A 17,478-nucleotide genomic window follows, 5' to 3' on the forward strand; every position below is an offset into this window, starting at 1 on the left:
TTCACAAGATTTTTTTTCACAAGCAGTGGAAGTCCCGCTTGCTTGCACTGGAAGCAAGGATTTTTAAACATATATACACATTACTCCCTTTTCTCCTCTGACTATGCAGTCCTGTTTGTGAACAATTGAATATCTCAGGTAAAATGGGAATTTAATGCGCTGTGTGTGTGTGTGTGTGTGTGTGTGTGTGTGTGTGTTTGTCTGTTTACTGGGGATTGAATCCATGGGTATTCTATCTCTAAGCTATACTCCCAGTCCTATTTTATTTTTTCCAGTACTGGGGACAGAACCCAGGGACATTGTACCTCCTAGCTACACCCCCAGCCTTATTTTTTATTTTATTTTTATTTATGTATTTAAGTTTTTATTCTATTTATTTATTTATGTATTTATTTAATTTGTGGTACTGGGTATGAAACCCAGGGGCTTTTCTACCTCCGGGCTATACTCCCAGACCTATTTTATATTTTATTTGGAAACAGGGTCTCACTAAGTTTCTGAGAGCCTCACTAAGTAGCTGAGGCTGGCTTCGAACCCGTGCGATCCTCCTGTCTCAGCCTCCCAAGCGCGGGGATTACAAGCATGTACCACCATGCCTGGCTTATTCTCTTTATTTTGAAACAGGGTCTCACTGAGTTGCTGAGAGCCTCACTAAGTAGCTGAGGCTGTCCACAAACCGTGATCCTCCAGTCTCTGCCTCCCGAATGTTGGAATTACACCCCCCAAATGCTGGGATTACAAGAGTATGCCACCATGCCCAGCCACCTATTTTATTTTAGTTATGAAACAGGGTCTTGATAGGTTGATGAGAGTCTCCCTACTTGGTGAGGCTGTCCTCAAACCTGCAATCCTCCTGTCTCAGCCTCCCAAGTACTGGGATTACAAGCATGTGCCACCACAGCAAGTTCCTTAGGCTGCCTTTTTAAGGAAGGTAGTTCTTAAGAATGGTTAACATTTTCAGGACAATGTTCAGCTTTTTAGAATGGATAAAGACAATGGAAACAATTTATTCTCTTTCAGTCCAGCTCTTTCTGTAGAGGCACCAGCACGGTCCTTGTACCCCTAGAGTGTACCAGATGACTTAGTTGAGGTTTTTTTGTTTTGTTTTGTTTTGTTTTCGGGGTCATTTTTGTGCTGGGGATTGAACCTACAGTCTTGCACATGCTGGTTTATGTTTACTGTAGTGTTATAAAGTTTCCTCTTCAAATACATGTAAATGAGTCAGGCCTAATAGCACACACATCTACGCCAGGACTTGGGAGGCTGAAACAGGAGAACTACGGTTTTGAGGACAGCCTCGGCAAAGTAACAAGACTTCCAGAAACCTAGCAAAACCCTGTTTTATTTTTTTTACTGTCTTAAGAAATTTTATTTATTTTTTATTGTTGACAAATATATAAAATGTATTATATATTCCTAATAAAATCATCTATCAAAGTCCATAAAGTATTGTTTTATTTTTTTACATGGAATAGTTTACATATTTTTTAAACCAATTTTCTATTGAACATAAATGGTATACATTTAAACTATATTTGGTGCCCTCTCCCCCCCACCCCCGTTTTCCCTTTCCCCCTCCCACCAATGGTTGTCCAAGTTAGGTAAAACAAAAAAAAAATTTAAAGGGCTAGGGGTGTAGTTTAGAGGTAGAATGCCTCTGCAGTCAATCTGTAGAAGAAAAAAAGAGAAGTGTAAATGAAATCAGTTTTTTAAAAAAATGTTAAGTAAACACTAGTACTGATAGAATTCTGATATGGCTTGAAATTTTGAGGATGGACTTTTGACAAATGCTTCTTTAAAGGAATTCAGACACAGAAATAGCTGTGTTTAGAAACCAAGACCGTGATAGCAGCAACAGTTCTCTGGGGGAGGGTGAACAATACACTACATTTTCACTGTTTGTAGCAAAACCTCTGCCAGTGAACTCATTGCTGGACTAAGTGATGTCTCCTGATACCAACGTGATCTAAAAAGGGGTCCTCTGGGGTACAGCTCCTGTTCTTCCATGAATCTTTTATATTTTCAGATTAAAGTGACAAATTGGATGGTTCAAAGGCTTCTTTAAAACTGGAGTAAAAATGTTCCTGATATTGGAAAAGCTCAGAGAGCAGCTCAGCCAAACACTTTATTCCTGTGATCAGGGAAGCATGGCAATTCTGAAACTTAAAAGCCACCAGTAAATCTGGCTCATTAATGTGTATTAAGAATAGATACAGCCGGATGTGGTGCCACATGCCTGTAATCCCGGTACTTGGGAGGCTGAGACAGGAGGATCACAGGTTTGAGGCCAGCCCCAGCAACTCCACGAGACCTGTTTCAAAATAAAAAATAAAATGGGGCTGGGGTGTAGCTCAGAGGTAGAATGCCCTTGGGTTCCATCCCCAGTGCCACCAAACAATGAGTGTATCAGAAGGAAAAGCTCTTAGCCCCTCAAGAACTGCATCCTTCTTGATAATATCTCTTTTGAATTAATAATAGTGACTAACTCTTCTTTGACCTTAGGACTGTCTCTCAACCTGTTTTCCCTCCCTTTTCCTTGATTTTTTTTTATTTCCTTCTTCCAGGTGAGGCAATGGAACAAGGGTTACGAGACTGCTGTCGATCCATTCGAATCGGAAAGATCCTGATTCAGAGTGACGAGGAGACACAGAGAGCCAAAGTCTATTATGCCAAGTTTCCTCCAGACATTTACCGGAGAAAAGTCCTTCTGATGTATCCAATTCTCAGTGAGTGGCTGGAGTTTAGCCTGGAACCTTTCATTAGGGTTCAAATTGAACCTAGTGCTTATCTCCTAGGAACCCTTACATAAAAGGCAAAATCCAGTTTCTTTCGTGTGTGCTTTTTATTGGTGCATTATAGTCTCACATCGTAATGGAAATCATGTTGCCAGTGACATACCTGCACATGCTCTTGGTCCCCCCTCCCCACTTCCCTCCCTCCCAATACAGAATACCCAGATTGATGTTAGTATATATTCACCTGTATACACATAGTCTATGGTAGGATTTCTATTAATGAACCTACGTCTTCCTCCACCCCTACTCTTATATCTTTTCCCTGGCTCCTTGAGGTTTCTTCTCATTGTCTGGAGTCTCTCTTTGTATCCCAATTGGCAAAAACAGTTTCTAAAAGGGGTTTTCTCGGTTGGACTTGGAGTGGCCCTAGGTAGTTCACCATTGAAATTTCATTGTGCAATAAGAGAATATACATAGTCAAACTATTATCACCAGAGAGCTTCTCTCTTGAAATGAACACATCTAAGCTAAAGACCTAATGGCGCAAAATATATAGAACATAGGAAATACATTGACTCATGTTCTGTCTCTGGCCTAATGTGTACAGAGGTACTTTTCTCAAGGATTTATCTTCTCTGAAGTTAATATTTTTCCTCTTATTCTATCCTCATTCTTCAGCTTTTCCAGATCATAATTGTCTCTCAGGGAGGTGAGAGGGGATATGTTAAACATGATATCTCAACTACTAAATGCATTTAAGTATCTTTGTGTGTTTAATAACTATACCAAACAACAAATACCTTTAAATGAAACCTTGTCTAGTGGTATCTTAGGTTAGATTGCTATATTGCCCTTACTTCAAAGACATTTTGAAATGAATGTTAATGTTACTAATGCATTTTGTTGTGATTTGATTTCAGGCACTGGAAATACTGTAATTGAAGCTGTAAAGGTTCTCATAGAACATGGAGTACAGCCCAGTGTTATTATCCTACTTAGTCTCTTCTCTACTCCTCATGGTGAGTTAACCAAGAAAATAGAAAAAAAAATTACTTCCCCAATACAGAGCCTTAGCTAAAAGTGTTGTGTAAGTATTGAGAATGTATAAAGCCCATTATAATTGAAGTTAAAAGTAAATTCAGAAAAAAGTCCAAATTCCCCAATATAAAGCCTTAGTTAAGATTCTCCATAATATTGGGGAGTGCTAGGTAAGCACAGGAATAGAAAGGGGGGCCTACTTTATTAAACCTAAAGTTTTAATAAAATGTTGAGTTTTAAAATTTGTGTTAGTTGAGGGTTTAGCCAATAAGCCCATTATAGTTAAAAGTATTAAGTGAATTCAGTAACAAAAGCCCTTTTCTCAATACAGAGCCTTAGCTAAAGTACTGTATAAGTATTGGGGAATGGTAGGTAAGCATATAAATAAAAGGAAGGCTTCTAGTTCATTAAGCCTAAAATTTTACCAAAGTATTGATTTTTAAAAATTACATTAAGCTGGGCGTGGTGGCGCACGCTTGTAATCCCCTTGCTTGGGAGGCGGAGACCGGAGGATCGTGCTGGTTCGCAGCCAACCTCGCTGGCTTAAGAGACCCTGTTCCCAAATTAAAAAATATAAAATCGGCCTGGGAGTATAGCCTGGCAGTAGAGGCTTCCAGGAACCCCAGTACCATCAAAAATAAAAAATAAAATAAATAAAAATTACATTAATCGATCTGGGCGTGGTGGTGCCTGCTTGTAATCCCTGCGCTTGGGAGGTGAAGACAGGAGGATCACACAGGTTTGAAGACAGCCTCGCTGGCTTAAGAGACCCTGTTTCCAAATAAAATATAAAATAGGTTGGGAGTGTAGCCCAGAGGTAGAAGGGTTTGCAGGAACCCCAGTACCACCAAAAAAAATATGACATTAATTGAGACTTAAGCTAAAAAGCCTATTATCATTGAAATTATAATTAATGAGTAGTATTTCCTTTAAGTAGTATTATATAGTGCTTCTTGTTTTGGGGGGTTGGCAAGAGATAAAACCTATATTTATGTTCATACTATAATAATTAGTTTGAAAAATTCAAGAATAAAGGAATGGTGTTGGGGGTACCTAGAGCTCCAGATGTCATGAGCTGGCTAAGTGTATGCCTGTCCAGCTGGTCATCCAGAGGAGAAGTTTAGTTACCTCTGTACTGAATCTAAATCTAATTTTGGTGGTTATAATTTATGTTTGTCATCTAAGTTTAGTGATAATATTTCATACCATTCTCTCTCTTTTATTTTATTTTGTGGTACTGGGGATGGAACCTAGGGGAATTTGGCCTCTGAGCTACACCCCCAGCCCTATTTTTAACTATTTTATTTTGGAACAGGGTATCACTAAGTTGCTGAAACTGGCCACAAACCTACTATCCTCCTGGCCTTCCAAGTACTGGGATTACAAGTGCATACCACATCTGGCTTTATTCTTTTTCTTTTAAAATGGGGTCTTAACGCCGGGAGTGGAGGTGCACATTTGTAACCCCAATACTTGGGATGCTGAGACAAGAGAATCACAGGTTTAAAGTGAACCTCAGCGACTCAGTGAGGCCCTCTGCAACTTAGTGAGATCTTGTTTCAAAATAAGAAATAAAATCGGTTTAGGATATAACTTGGAGGTAGAATGCCTCTGGGTTCCATCCCCAGTACAATGAATAAAGTAAAATGAGGTCTTAAAAATGTGGTCTTCCTATATTACCTATGCTCAAGTGATCCTGCCTCAGACTCCTAACTAGGCACCTGCCACCATCCCTAGCTTATTTTATACCCTTCTAATATCCAATTCAAATGAAGAAGTATGAACTAACCCTGTTGAAAAGAATTACAGTTGCTTTCCTGGTGGCCCTATTTGGGAAGAGCCTGCAAATTGCTGAAAGGTTCCTGTTTCCTCTGGCTTCCCACCAGAACCTGAGAACGACTCCCAAACAGCAAAAAACTAAAGGTTCTAGTCAGGCTTGTTGTCTTTCTGAAGTAAGCCTTGCAATGTGAAGTGAAAAGAAGTTTTTATTATATTTTTAATTTTTTTGCGGTTCTGGGGATGGAACTCAGGGGCATTCTACCTCCGAACTACACTCCCAGCCCTATTTTTATTCTTTATTTTGAAACAGGGTCTCCCTGAGTTGCAAAGGGCAACTAAGTAGCTGAGGCTGTCCGCGAACCATGATCCTCCTGTCTCAGCCTCCCAAACGCTGGGATTACAAGCGTGTGCCACCACACCCGGCATGAAAAAAAGATTTATTTATTTATTTATTTATTTATTTATTTTTAATGTGGATCATACTAAAAATGGCATACATTTAGACTGTGCTTGGTGCCCTCTCCCCCCACCCTGCTTCCCTTCTCCTCTCCCAACAATGAGTGTGCAGGTTAACCATACTACATTTGTACTTTTACACATATTTGGATGTAGCTCCTCGATTAATCAACCTCAGCCTTCTTCCTCTCCAACCCTTCCTTTCTAGCTTTGCAGAGGTTTTCCCTCCATTATCTGGAGACCCTCTGGTATCCCTAATACTCCCTAGTTTGGGCATATTAGAGAAAACATGTCCCTTCTCTTTCTGTGCCTGGCTGATCTCACTTAATTTTCTCCAGATCTTTCCATCTTCTTGTGAATTTGCAAGAAGATGAAAAGTTTTTTAAGTTGGACTCTCGCTAAAAGGGCATAATGAGCCGGGCGTGGTGGCGCACGCTTGGAATCCCAGCATTCGGGAGGCTGAGACAGGGGGATCGTGGTTCGCGGACAGCCTCAGCTACTTAGTGAGGCCCTCCGCAACTTAGTGAGACCCTGTTTCAAACTAAAGAAAAAAATAGGGCAGGGGGTAGAGCTCGGAGGTAGAATGCCCCTGGGTTCCATCCCCAGATCCCCCCAAATAAAAGGGTATAGCGAGAAAGTTATGTTCTCCATTTTCTGTGAAATAGGTGCCTAATTTAAGAATCTAGCTTTTTTTACTATACGATCTAGGAGAGATGGGAACATTTCTTAAGAAAATAATCATAGATGCTTGTAGGATTTTAGTTTCTAGGATGTTCACCATAGAATTATTTAGTATAAGAAAAAATTTGAAACCCAGTGTGATGGCTCGTGCTTATAATACCAGTATTTGGGAAGATGAGACAGGAGGATTGCAAGCTAATTTAGTGAGGCTCTCAGCCACCTAGTGAAATCCTGTTTCCAAATAAGAAAGAAAATTGATCTGAGGGTGTAGCTTGGAGGTAGAATGCCTTTGGGTTCAATCCCCAGTACCACAGAAAAAGTTAAAAAGAAAAAATTTGAAAGTATAAATGACTAACAAGGAAATGAGTAAATAATATACATCTGGAAATATGTAAGCTGGGCATAGTGGCCCATGCTTATAATCCCAGCATCTGGGAGACTGAGACAGGAGGATCGTGGTTCGCAGACAGCCTCAGCTACTTAGTGAGGCCCTCTGCCACTCAGTGAGACCCTGTTTCAAAATAAACAATAAAAAATAGGGCTGGGGGTAAAGCTTGGAGTTAGAATGCTCCCGAGTTACATCCCCAGTACCACAAAAAGTTAAAAAGACTTAAACAAATATAGTTAGGGGTGTAGCTTAGAGGTACAGTGCCCCTGGGTTTCATCCCCAGTACTGAAAAAAATGTAACTGTCAAATTATATATATATATATATATTTTTTTTTTTCGGGTCTGGGAGTGGAACCCAGAGGCATTTGACCTCCGAGCTACACCTCCTGCCCATTTTTTTATTCCTTTATTTTGAAACAGGGTCTCACTGAGTTGCGGAGGGCCTCACTAAGTAGCTGAGGCTGTCCGCGAGCCGTGATCCTCCAGTTTCAGCCTCCCAAATGCTGGGATTATAAGCGTGCGCCATCACGCCCAGCTCAAATCATATTTTTTGAAAAATATTTTATGACATAAAAATAAAGGGCTAAGATATAGTTCAGAGGTAGAATGCCCTTGGGTTCCATCCCCAATACCACACACATAGAAAATAGCGATGACAAATGTAAAAAGCAGTATAAACAATTGTAGCATTGGGCTCTAAAATAGTCCAATTTTAGAGATGACCAATACAAATTATGACTATTTTGATGATCAAAATCAGACTTATATTTAATAAAGAACCTAATAAATATTTCTTCAACATGAGGCACTAAACCAATAAACAATACTATTTCAATTTTGGTTTGAAAATGTACACACAGTATTAATAAAGATTATATTTTAGAATAGTGAGATTCTTGGCAATTTTAGTTGTATTTTTAAAGCGAACTTGAGAATTTTATAACTATCCTACAATGGATTTGTATTTGATTCATAATTGAAAAGCAAAAGAAAGAAATGGCTTCTCTAGTCAGGGTATTTCCTCATTTCCAAATATTCTAAGTCCCATCTAATCCTGAAGAAGCTACTGGGTACCTAGTTAGGAAGGCTGCTTTTCAGTAAGCTCTTGTATAGGAATTATGGCCTGTTCTGTTACTTTGTTGTTTTGTAACCCCAAATCACCTTCATTTCAAACATTGATGGTGACAAAGGGTGATTTGCTTGATCATCATATCCTTTATATCATAACTGATGGCATTGTCAGCATTGAGATAATCCAGTAATTATCCACCTTTGGCAATAAAATGTAATCACTTTAGTTGTAATAGTACTCATTAGCAGACTATTCTTTGACGTTAGAGCTGAAAAAATTCTCATTCTGTGGCAGTTTTGCAGTGGCTTTTTAATTTGACTGGGGCTCAGCTAGTCTTAATTCCCTGCCTCTCTCCCTCCCCCAATGCTAGAGTTGTTACTTTTAAAAAGCCAGCTTGCATTGATGCACCAAAACAGTTTTGTACAGGTTCCATTAGAACCTGTACAAAACCTGTTCCAGTTTTGTACGTGTTCCATAGTGTTCCACTAGGGAAACCTTCATTTTGTGTGTGATTTTTTTTAATTTTTATTTTATTTTATTTTATTGCAAGTCTGAGGATGAAACCCAGAGGCATTTGACCTCCGAGATACACCCCCTGCCCAATTTTTTAAAATTCTATATTTTGAAACAGGGTCTCACTGAGTTGTGGAGGGCCTTACTAATTAGCTGAGGTTGTCCACGAACTGCGATCCTCCGGTCTCAGCCTCCCAAATGCTGGGATTACAAGTGTGCGCCACCATGCCCGGCTCTTTTTTTTTTTTTTTAAAGAAGAACTGTATTCACTATTCTACTACCTTTAAAATAAAACCAAAACAGACTCTTCAGGAGAAAAGTTGTTATACCTCAATAACTCATTTTCAGATCACGAATATAAACCATATGATTTACAAATCAAATGATTCATAATTGATTCTACAAATATATTAGAGAAAGGGCAGGGCATTGTCTGTCTACTATCAAAGCTTTTCAGATACCAGACATTATATAAATGAGGAGATTAACTACACCAGACTAGTTATCCATTGCTTTCTGGCCTTGTCAATATTAGAGCTAGTGACAATGATTCTAAAATTCCTAAGTTCCACCTAGTGTTCTCCAAAAATCCTGCTGTAACAACAGATTTTCTTTTATCTTTTGAAGGTGCCAAATCAATCATTCAAGAATTTCCAGAGATCACAATTTTAACTACTGAAGTCCATCCTGTTGCACCTACTCACTTTGGACAGAAATACTTTGGAACAGACTAAGTTATTGAAGGAAAATGAAATGTCTTGTATAATATTACACTTAAATGGTTTGAGTCTCTATTTGTTTACTAATCTGCTTGAGGAGTAGTAGAGAAAAATACGTTAAAGATGCTTTATAACTTTGAAAGTAGGTATAGTAAAAATGAAATATTTGGGGTTAATTAATTTTATTTCTTGATAGTTGATACCAAATCCAACAATGAAGCATACCCGTAACCCTTAGAAAAGATGGAAATTTAAAATCATATGTTAATGCAAATTGGTGAACCCTCAGTGCATTGACATTATTCCCTAATCCATGATCTCCTTAGTTTAGAAGTTGCTTTCGACCACAAATAAAACCCAAAGGAGAGTCAGTTCTTTGGCTCACTAAAGATTGCATTTTGTTTAGTGTACTTTTAGCTCTTGGGTGGTTTCATGTATGTGCTATCATCACTTTCCTCTCTTTACTTCTGGTACTGTATGAAGTAGTACCTTGGAGAGGAATGAAAAACAATGCCCCTTGGCTTTTTACAAGTTCATTGATAATCCTCAATTAATTGGGAAATCCAAATGTGTGGTTAATTCTTCACTCTGCTCATCATGTTTCTCATGACTTGTTACCCAGATAGGTGCATTGTTGGTAGTTGCCTCGCCAAGCTCTAATACAGTGAAGAAGATGGTGGGGCACTTTCAGTAACTGGAACTAGAACATTAATTTATTGACCAGCCCCAGCGATGTCTTGTTGTTTACAAGGGAGAGAGAAAAGTATTATTAATGCCATGAATCCTCTAGAAAGGAATTGGTGGTAGTTTTGCTGAAGTGTGAGGAAAGGAGGAAAGAGGAGTTTCCTGCTGGATCTCATGACCAATTAAGTAAATGCAAATACTTCATTTTATTTTGGATGCTTCTACTAGAGGAAAATAATTTGATTTGGAGATTAATTATTTTGCATGTTTTTCAATTGTAGATGTCTTAAAATGGAAAAAATATGCTTTAAAAATTTCCCAAGATTTATTTGTGTTCATATTTAAGCTCCTGAGAGGGAAAGGAACATTTTAAAAATCAATCAGTGTGTTCTAAAATTTGCTTGTAAAACTGTGATCCCATTTTACATTGATATTAAAACATTTTAACAGTGGTGGCTACTTGATTAATTATACTCTCATGGTCCCATAGGCAGCTACTGTGGGCCTCTGTTCAAAAGAACAGAAAAGAACAGAAGGCAGTATCTTAGAATGAAAGTTGAAGAAAGTCAGCAAAGATTAGAGGGGAGGAAAGAATATCTTGGTATAGAATGGATTACCTCTTGAATCTAGAATACTAGAACTTAACTATATTTCCCCCCTTTATTTTTATATTTTTTGTGGTACTGAGGGTAGAACCCAGGGACTTTTCTACCTCCGGGCTATACTCCCAGATCTTTTTTATATTTTATTTGGAAACAGGGTCTCACTAAGTTGCTGAGAGCCTCACTCAGTAGTTGAGGCTGGCTTTGAACCTGCGTGATCCTCCTGTCTCAGCCTCCCAAGTGCTGGGATTACAAGCGTGCGCTGCCACGCCCGATGATTTTTAGAGACTGTCATATGACAAACTGGGTTTAATAGATCTCTCATTACCTTCCCTGACAAATGTTGCTTTCAAGTTCTTACTGAAATTCTAATCTTTATCTGTTAACCCTTATGATGCAGTGTGGATTTAGTTTACTCCAAAGCCAAAATATTTATCTACCTGACCCAGAAAATGTGTGTGTCAGCAACCAGTTCTGCTTGAGATTTTGTGATGACTTAGTTAGGAATGGTTCTCAAAACCTGACTGTGAAGCAGAAGCACCTGGAGGGTCACAGATTTCTGGTCCCTCCCACTGTTTCAATTCAGTAGGTCCAGGTTAGGGCCTAAGGATTTGCATTTCTACCAGGTTTTCAGGTGATGCTGAAGTTATTGTTCTGGGGACCACATTTTGATTTTAGACCTTTTCTATGATATTAACATTTAATGGTGTAAATTTCCCTATTAAGATCAATTTAGCTGTATCTCACAAATTTTTATGTACTGCATTTTCATTTTCATTGAGATAAAATACTTTCTAATTCCTCCTTTTTATTTTTTCTTTGATCTACGGTTATTTAGAAGTGTGTCACTTAACTTTCAACTATTTATAGAATTTTCCAGATTTCTTTTTTATTATTGTTTCCATATTTAATTCCACTGTGGTCAGAGAATATACATTGTATGACTCCTTTTAAATATACGTTTGACTCCTTTTAAATCTATTTTTTTGTGTGTGGTACTGGAGGTGGAATGCAGGGGATTTTATACCCCTGGGCTATACTCCCAGACCTATTTTATATTTTATTTGGAAACAGGGTCTCACTAAGTTGCTGAGAGCCTCACTAAGTAGCTGAGGCTGGCTTTGAACCTGCGCAATCCTCCTGTCTCAGCCTCCCAAGCGCGGGGATTACAAGCGTGCGCCACCACCCCCGGCTCAATACTTTTTTATGTGTCTATATTTCTGCCAGTTTTGATTACTGTAACTCAGTAGTAAGTTTTGACATTAAGCATTTTGATCAGGATCATAATGAATCTGTGTGTCCTTTGTGTAATATTGATATCTTAATATTAAGTCTTCCAACCTATAAACATGGAATATCTTTCCATTTATTTAGGTCCTCTTTAAATTTTTCAACTATTTTTTAGTTTTCATTGTAAAACTATCTCATGACCTTTGTTAAATTTATTCCTAAATCTTTAAATCATGTTGATGCTATTATAAAAGCAAATGCTAGCTGGGCGTGGTGGCTCATGCTTGTAATCTCAGCATTTGGGAAGCTGAGACCGAGGATCGCAGTTCGCAGACAGCCTTAGCTACTTAGTGAGGCCCTCTGCAACATAGTGAGACCCTGTTTCAAAATACATAATAAAAAATAGGGCAGGGAGTGTACTTTGGAGGTCCAATGCCCCTGGGTTCCATCCCCAGACCCCCCCCCCCAAAAAAAAAAAAAGAAATGCTTTCTTTTGCATGCTGCCTGTAATTCCAGTATTTGGGAGGCTGAGACAGGAGGATTACAGGTTCAAGATCAGCAACTTAGTGAGACTCTTAGCAACCTAGTAGGGCCCTATTTCAAAAATTTAAAAAATGGCTGGGGGTGTAACTTTGCAGTAGAATGCCTCTGAGTTCAATTCCCAATACCCCCACCCCCACATACTCACAAATGGAATTTTCTTTTTAGGAGGTTTGGCCTTTTTTATAGTTTCATTGGTGCATTATAGCCTCACATAATAATGTAGTTCATTGTGATAGTGACATACATGCACACAGCATTTGGTGAGCTTCCCTTTTTCTCCCTCCCTACTATGTCCCCTTTCCCCATACAGAGTACTGAGGTTGAGATTGCATTCTCACATATGTACATGATGCCAGTGGAAGTGATTCCTTCATTGATTCTCTCTCTCCCCCACCCCCTTCCCCTAGACCCCTCCCCGACTCCACTGCAGTTTCTCCTCCATTATCTAAGGTCCCTCTTGTATCCTGATTACTCCTTAGCGTCTGCATATGCAAGAAAACATATGACCCTTCACTTTCTGTGACTGGCTAATCTTACTCCACATAATGTTCTCCAGGTCCATTCATTTTTCTGTAAATGACACAATTTTCTTCTTCTTTATTGTCGAGTAAAATTTCATTGTGTATATATGCCACAATTTTGTAATCCATTTATCTGTGGCTGAACACTTAGGTTGCTTTTATAACTTGGCTATTGTGAATTGTGCCTCTATAAGCATAGATATACATGTCTTATTATAATATTCTGATATCAGTTCCTTTGGAAACCAAGAGTGGTATAGCTGGGTCATATGGTGGATCCATTTTCAGTTTTCTGAGGAATCTCCACACTTTAAATTCTATTAGAATATTTTTAAAAACTCCATTATGAATAGGAATAAACAAGATGTTTTACTACTCTCATACACTGAACATATTTCTTTATTTATTTTTTTATTTTTTTGGTGGTACTGGGGTTCCTGGAAACCCTTCTACCTCCAGGCTATACTCCCAGACCTATTTTTATATATTTTTTTCTTTGGAAACAGGGTCTCTTAAGCCAGCGAGGTCGGCTTCGAACCAGTGAGATCCTCTTGTCTCTGCCTCCCAAGCGCGGTGATTATAAGCGTGCGCCACCGCGCCCGGCCCACTAAACACATTTCTGATACCAGATGTGTGGGGATTTTCACCAAGGGATCAGTTCTCCACTGGACACCAACTGAATGCCCTCTAATTCAATTAAATTTTGACACTGTCTTACCTGAAAATAGCATCAGATCTCACATGTTAAGTGCTCAGTCCCACAAGATTGCCTCTTACTTCCCACTTTGTGATGCTTGTTGCAAGCTCCAGATTGTATTATCTGTATTTTTGGCCAGCCACTATTAACTGAGGGCTCCTAAGACCTCCTCCTTGGGTTTCATCAATTTGCTAGACGGCTCAATGAACTCAGGGAAATACTTGTGTTTACTAGTTTATTATAAGGATACTACAAAGAATACAGAAGAATAGCCAGATGAAGAGATGCATAGAGCAAAGTATGTGTGAAGGGGCCCAGAGCTTCCATGATCTTTCCAGGCGCTTCACACTCCAAGAAACTCCACTTGTTCACCAATCAGGAAGCTCCTTGAACACTGTTTCTTAGAGCTGTATATATTTTTTTCACATAGGCATGACTGATTACAGCACTGGCCTTTCTTGATCAATTCAACCTTCAGCCTCTCTTCTTATCCTAGAGGTGTGGTTGGGAGAGAGTGAAGCTAAAATTTTCAACACTAATCACACAAATGATTTCCCAGGTAATCAGTCTCTACCTTGAAGCTACCATCTCTCAGCCATCAGTCATTGTATTAGCATGCAAAAAGACTATTGATACTCAAGAGATTCTAAGGGATTTAGAAGCTGTATTCCAAGAACCAAGAACCAAATAACTATTTTTCATTATATGACAGTATCACAGATTCAGCATTCTCACTGCTGTGACCAAAAATACCTGATACCAATATTTACTCATAGTTTTGGAGGTTTCAATCCACATTTGGCCAGGTTGCATCTGCAGAACTCAGGGCACTGTAGTGGGAAGCTGAGGCCAAGCACAAGGGCTGTGCTCTCACGACATGGGGGCCAAAGCGAGCAAGGGGAAAAAATAACCACATGTAATCCATAAGGCCACATGCCTCCTCAGCAACCAAGGCCTGCCTCCAAAATGACTGTCTTATCTCCATGAGGTCTAGGGGGACATGTTAAATTCAAGGTATAATACATAGTAAATTCCAATAACACATAAATACATTACCCTTTTGTAGCTCTATTTCATCTTCTTTCCCTTTCTACTAGCATTGTTATGCATATTATGTGTATATATATGTTGAACACTGATCGATATATTATCACATTTATTAATTTATGTAATTTTTTGTCTTTTAAAGAATGTAAGCCAAAGTAATGCATGCATAGCTATTCACAATTGACAAACTATGGAATCAGCCAAGATGTCCATCAACAGATGAATGGATTACAAAACTTTGGGATATATACACAATAAAATTTTACTCAGCCATAAAGAAGAATAAAATTATATCATTTACAGGGAAATGGATAGAATTGGAGAGCATTTTGCTAAATAAGATTAGTCAGGCACAAAAAGTAAAAAATCGGATGCTCTTCCTAATATGCAGAAGCTAGGGAGAAACAGGGTCATAGGAGAAGCTCTAGACAAGGGAGAAACCATAGAGGAAATAAAGTGCCCTAACTGAAGGGGATGGGAGGGGGAAGAAAGAAACTCCCTAGTGTACATGATGTACATTCACAAACATAACAAAGTCGATCACTAAGCCAAACATGAGAAGCAGGGAAGGGGAGAGAATGGGGTGGGAATTGGGGAAGTACTAAATGAGTGATGTGTACATGTATGCCTCCACCATCTTGTATGCCATTAAGATGTATGACTGCATGCATAAAAATAACAAAGTATAAATAAAAGATAGTGACTTAAAAATAATTGATAAAAGAACAGGTATATATTTATAGAACATACCAGCTTTCTATTGCTACAACGAAATACCTAAGAAAAATAAACTGAAAAGAAGGCAAGATTTATATTGGCTCACAGATTCAGAAGTTTCAGTCCATGGCCACTTAACCCATCACTTTGGGTCTGTGGTCAGGCAGAACATCATGGTGGGGAGTGTGCGGTGGTGCAAAGTTGCTAACCTCATAATGTCCATGAAGCAAAGAGAGAAAAAAGAATGGGCAGGGGCCCATATATCTTTCAGAGGCATGTCCCCAATGACCTAACTTCCTTCTACTAGGCTCTCGCCTCCTAAAGGTTTCACTGGCTCCCCATGATGCCATCATTGGGAATTAAGCCTTCAACAATATACCTTTGAGGCACATTTAAGACCTAAATTCTAACTTGGAATTTTTATTTATTATTTTTTGTATTTTTCATTGTTTCATGTGGATTCAATATCACTTCCTTATTATTTGATATAAATTTGCCCCCTCCCATCTCCTTTGTTCCATTATTGCCAAATATATTATGTTTCCTTAGGTTATCAGCCCCAAAATAGAATATATACTTATTGTTAACACTAGGCATTATGGTGAACACCTATAATTCTAGTACTTGAAAGGTTGAGACAGGAGGGTCACAGGTTCAGGCTAGCCTCAGCAACTTGGTGATACCCTCAGCAACTTAGCAAGATCCTGTTCAAAATAAATAATAAAAAAGGCTGGGAGTATTGCTTGAGGATAGAATGCCCCTGGGTTCAATCCCCAGTACCAAAAAAATTAGGAGAAGGAGAATGTTACAAATTATAATTACCAATTATAAGTAATTATAATTATATAATAATTATAACAAATTTCGGTCATGCATACATATAATAATCTTTATAATACTGTATGATATTTTTGTGGATTTAAATTACTCTCGAGGTTACTTTTTTCAAGCCAAATAACTTCTTTATTTTAATTTTTTAATTATTTTTAATTTTTTTGCAGAAGTAGGGATTAAAGCCAGGGGCATTTTACCTCCATGATATACCCCCAGCTCTATTTTTTATTCTTTATTTGGAAACAGGGTCTCACTACGTTGTGAGGGCCTCACTAAGTAGCTGAGGCTGGCAGTGAACTTGATATCCTTCTGTCTCAGCCTCCCAAATACTGGGATTACAAGCATGCACCACCAGGCCCAGCTCATATTTCTTATTAATTAGGTAATATCAACATATTCTCTCATTTTTGTTTGCTTAAAGAAGTCTTTATTTCTTTTTAATTTTTATTATGGTAGACTATGTATATGTACAGTTTACCATTTTAACCATTTTATTTTTAGTCTGCATTATAAATGTAATTTATTTATTATTTATTATTGGTGCATTGCAATCATACATTGTATTGAAATTCAGAGTAATGAAGGCATATGTACACACAAAGCTCCATGAGCCCTCCCCCAGTCCCCACTCACTCCCTCTCCCTCTGCACTTCCCCATGCATGACATTGACTGACAGTTGATAAATATGTGTATGTACATCATGTCCATTGAGGTGTTTTGTACATCTCAGTGTGCAAGCATCAGTACTGTCCATTTTCAAAAGGTAAATTTCTTAACCATTAAATAGTAATTCCTCATTCTCTCCTCCCCTCAGGGTTTTCTAATTTCTATTTTCTGTCTATATGAATTTGCCTACTTTGGATATTTTATATAATTGGAATCATAAAACATATGGCCTTTTGTGTATGGCTTATTTCACTTAGCATTATGTTTTCCCTTCCTTTGAATGCTTTTATTGATAAAATTTCATGTCACCAGGAAAAATTTATAACCAATCTTCAAAACACACCTCACTACTGTTGCTAGGTATGTCACACAGTAGTTTTATGTTGAAAGAATATTTTTGAGTAGATGTTGTTATATTCAGCTTCATAAATAACATCACTAGATAACTTTTTCACTGTATCCTTGATATAATTCAAGAGTTGCTGATGTTTTAGTCTGAGTGCTCTTTTACTTGCAAATTTGATAAAGTATCTTACCAAACTATTGATTTTTTT

The 17,478-nt window shown here is 38.2% G+C and overlaps 1 protein-coding gene across 1 annotated transcript in view; it reads left to right on the forward strand.

Annotated features, from left to right (window-relative positions):
* The window catches only part of UPRT (uracil phosphoribosyltransferase homolog), a gene marked incomplete at both ends in the record, with an annotated part of 30,762 nt that extends 21,365 nt beyond the window's left edge, over nucleotides 1-9,397 (forward strand). Inside the window, 3 exons of the mRNA XM_080719084.1 lie at nucleotides 2,565-2,726; nucleotides 3,656-3,754; nucleotides 9,291-9,397. Of these exons, the coding sequence (XP_080575210.1) occupies nucleotides 2,565-2,726; nucleotides 3,656-3,754; nucleotides 9,291-9,397 (368 nt within the window). The remainder of the gene's footprint in view (nucleotides 1-2,564; nucleotides 2,727-3,655; nucleotides 3,755-9,290) is intronic.
* Between the last annotated feature and the right edge of the window lie 8,081 nt (nucleotides 9,398-17,478).

Source organism: Muscardinus avellanarius (genome assembly GCF_963383645.1).
Source record: "Muscardinus avellanarius genome assembly, chromosome: X".
Lineage (NCBI taxonomy): Eukaryota > Metazoa > Chordata > Mammalia > Rodentia > Gliridae > Muscardinus > Muscardinus avellanarius.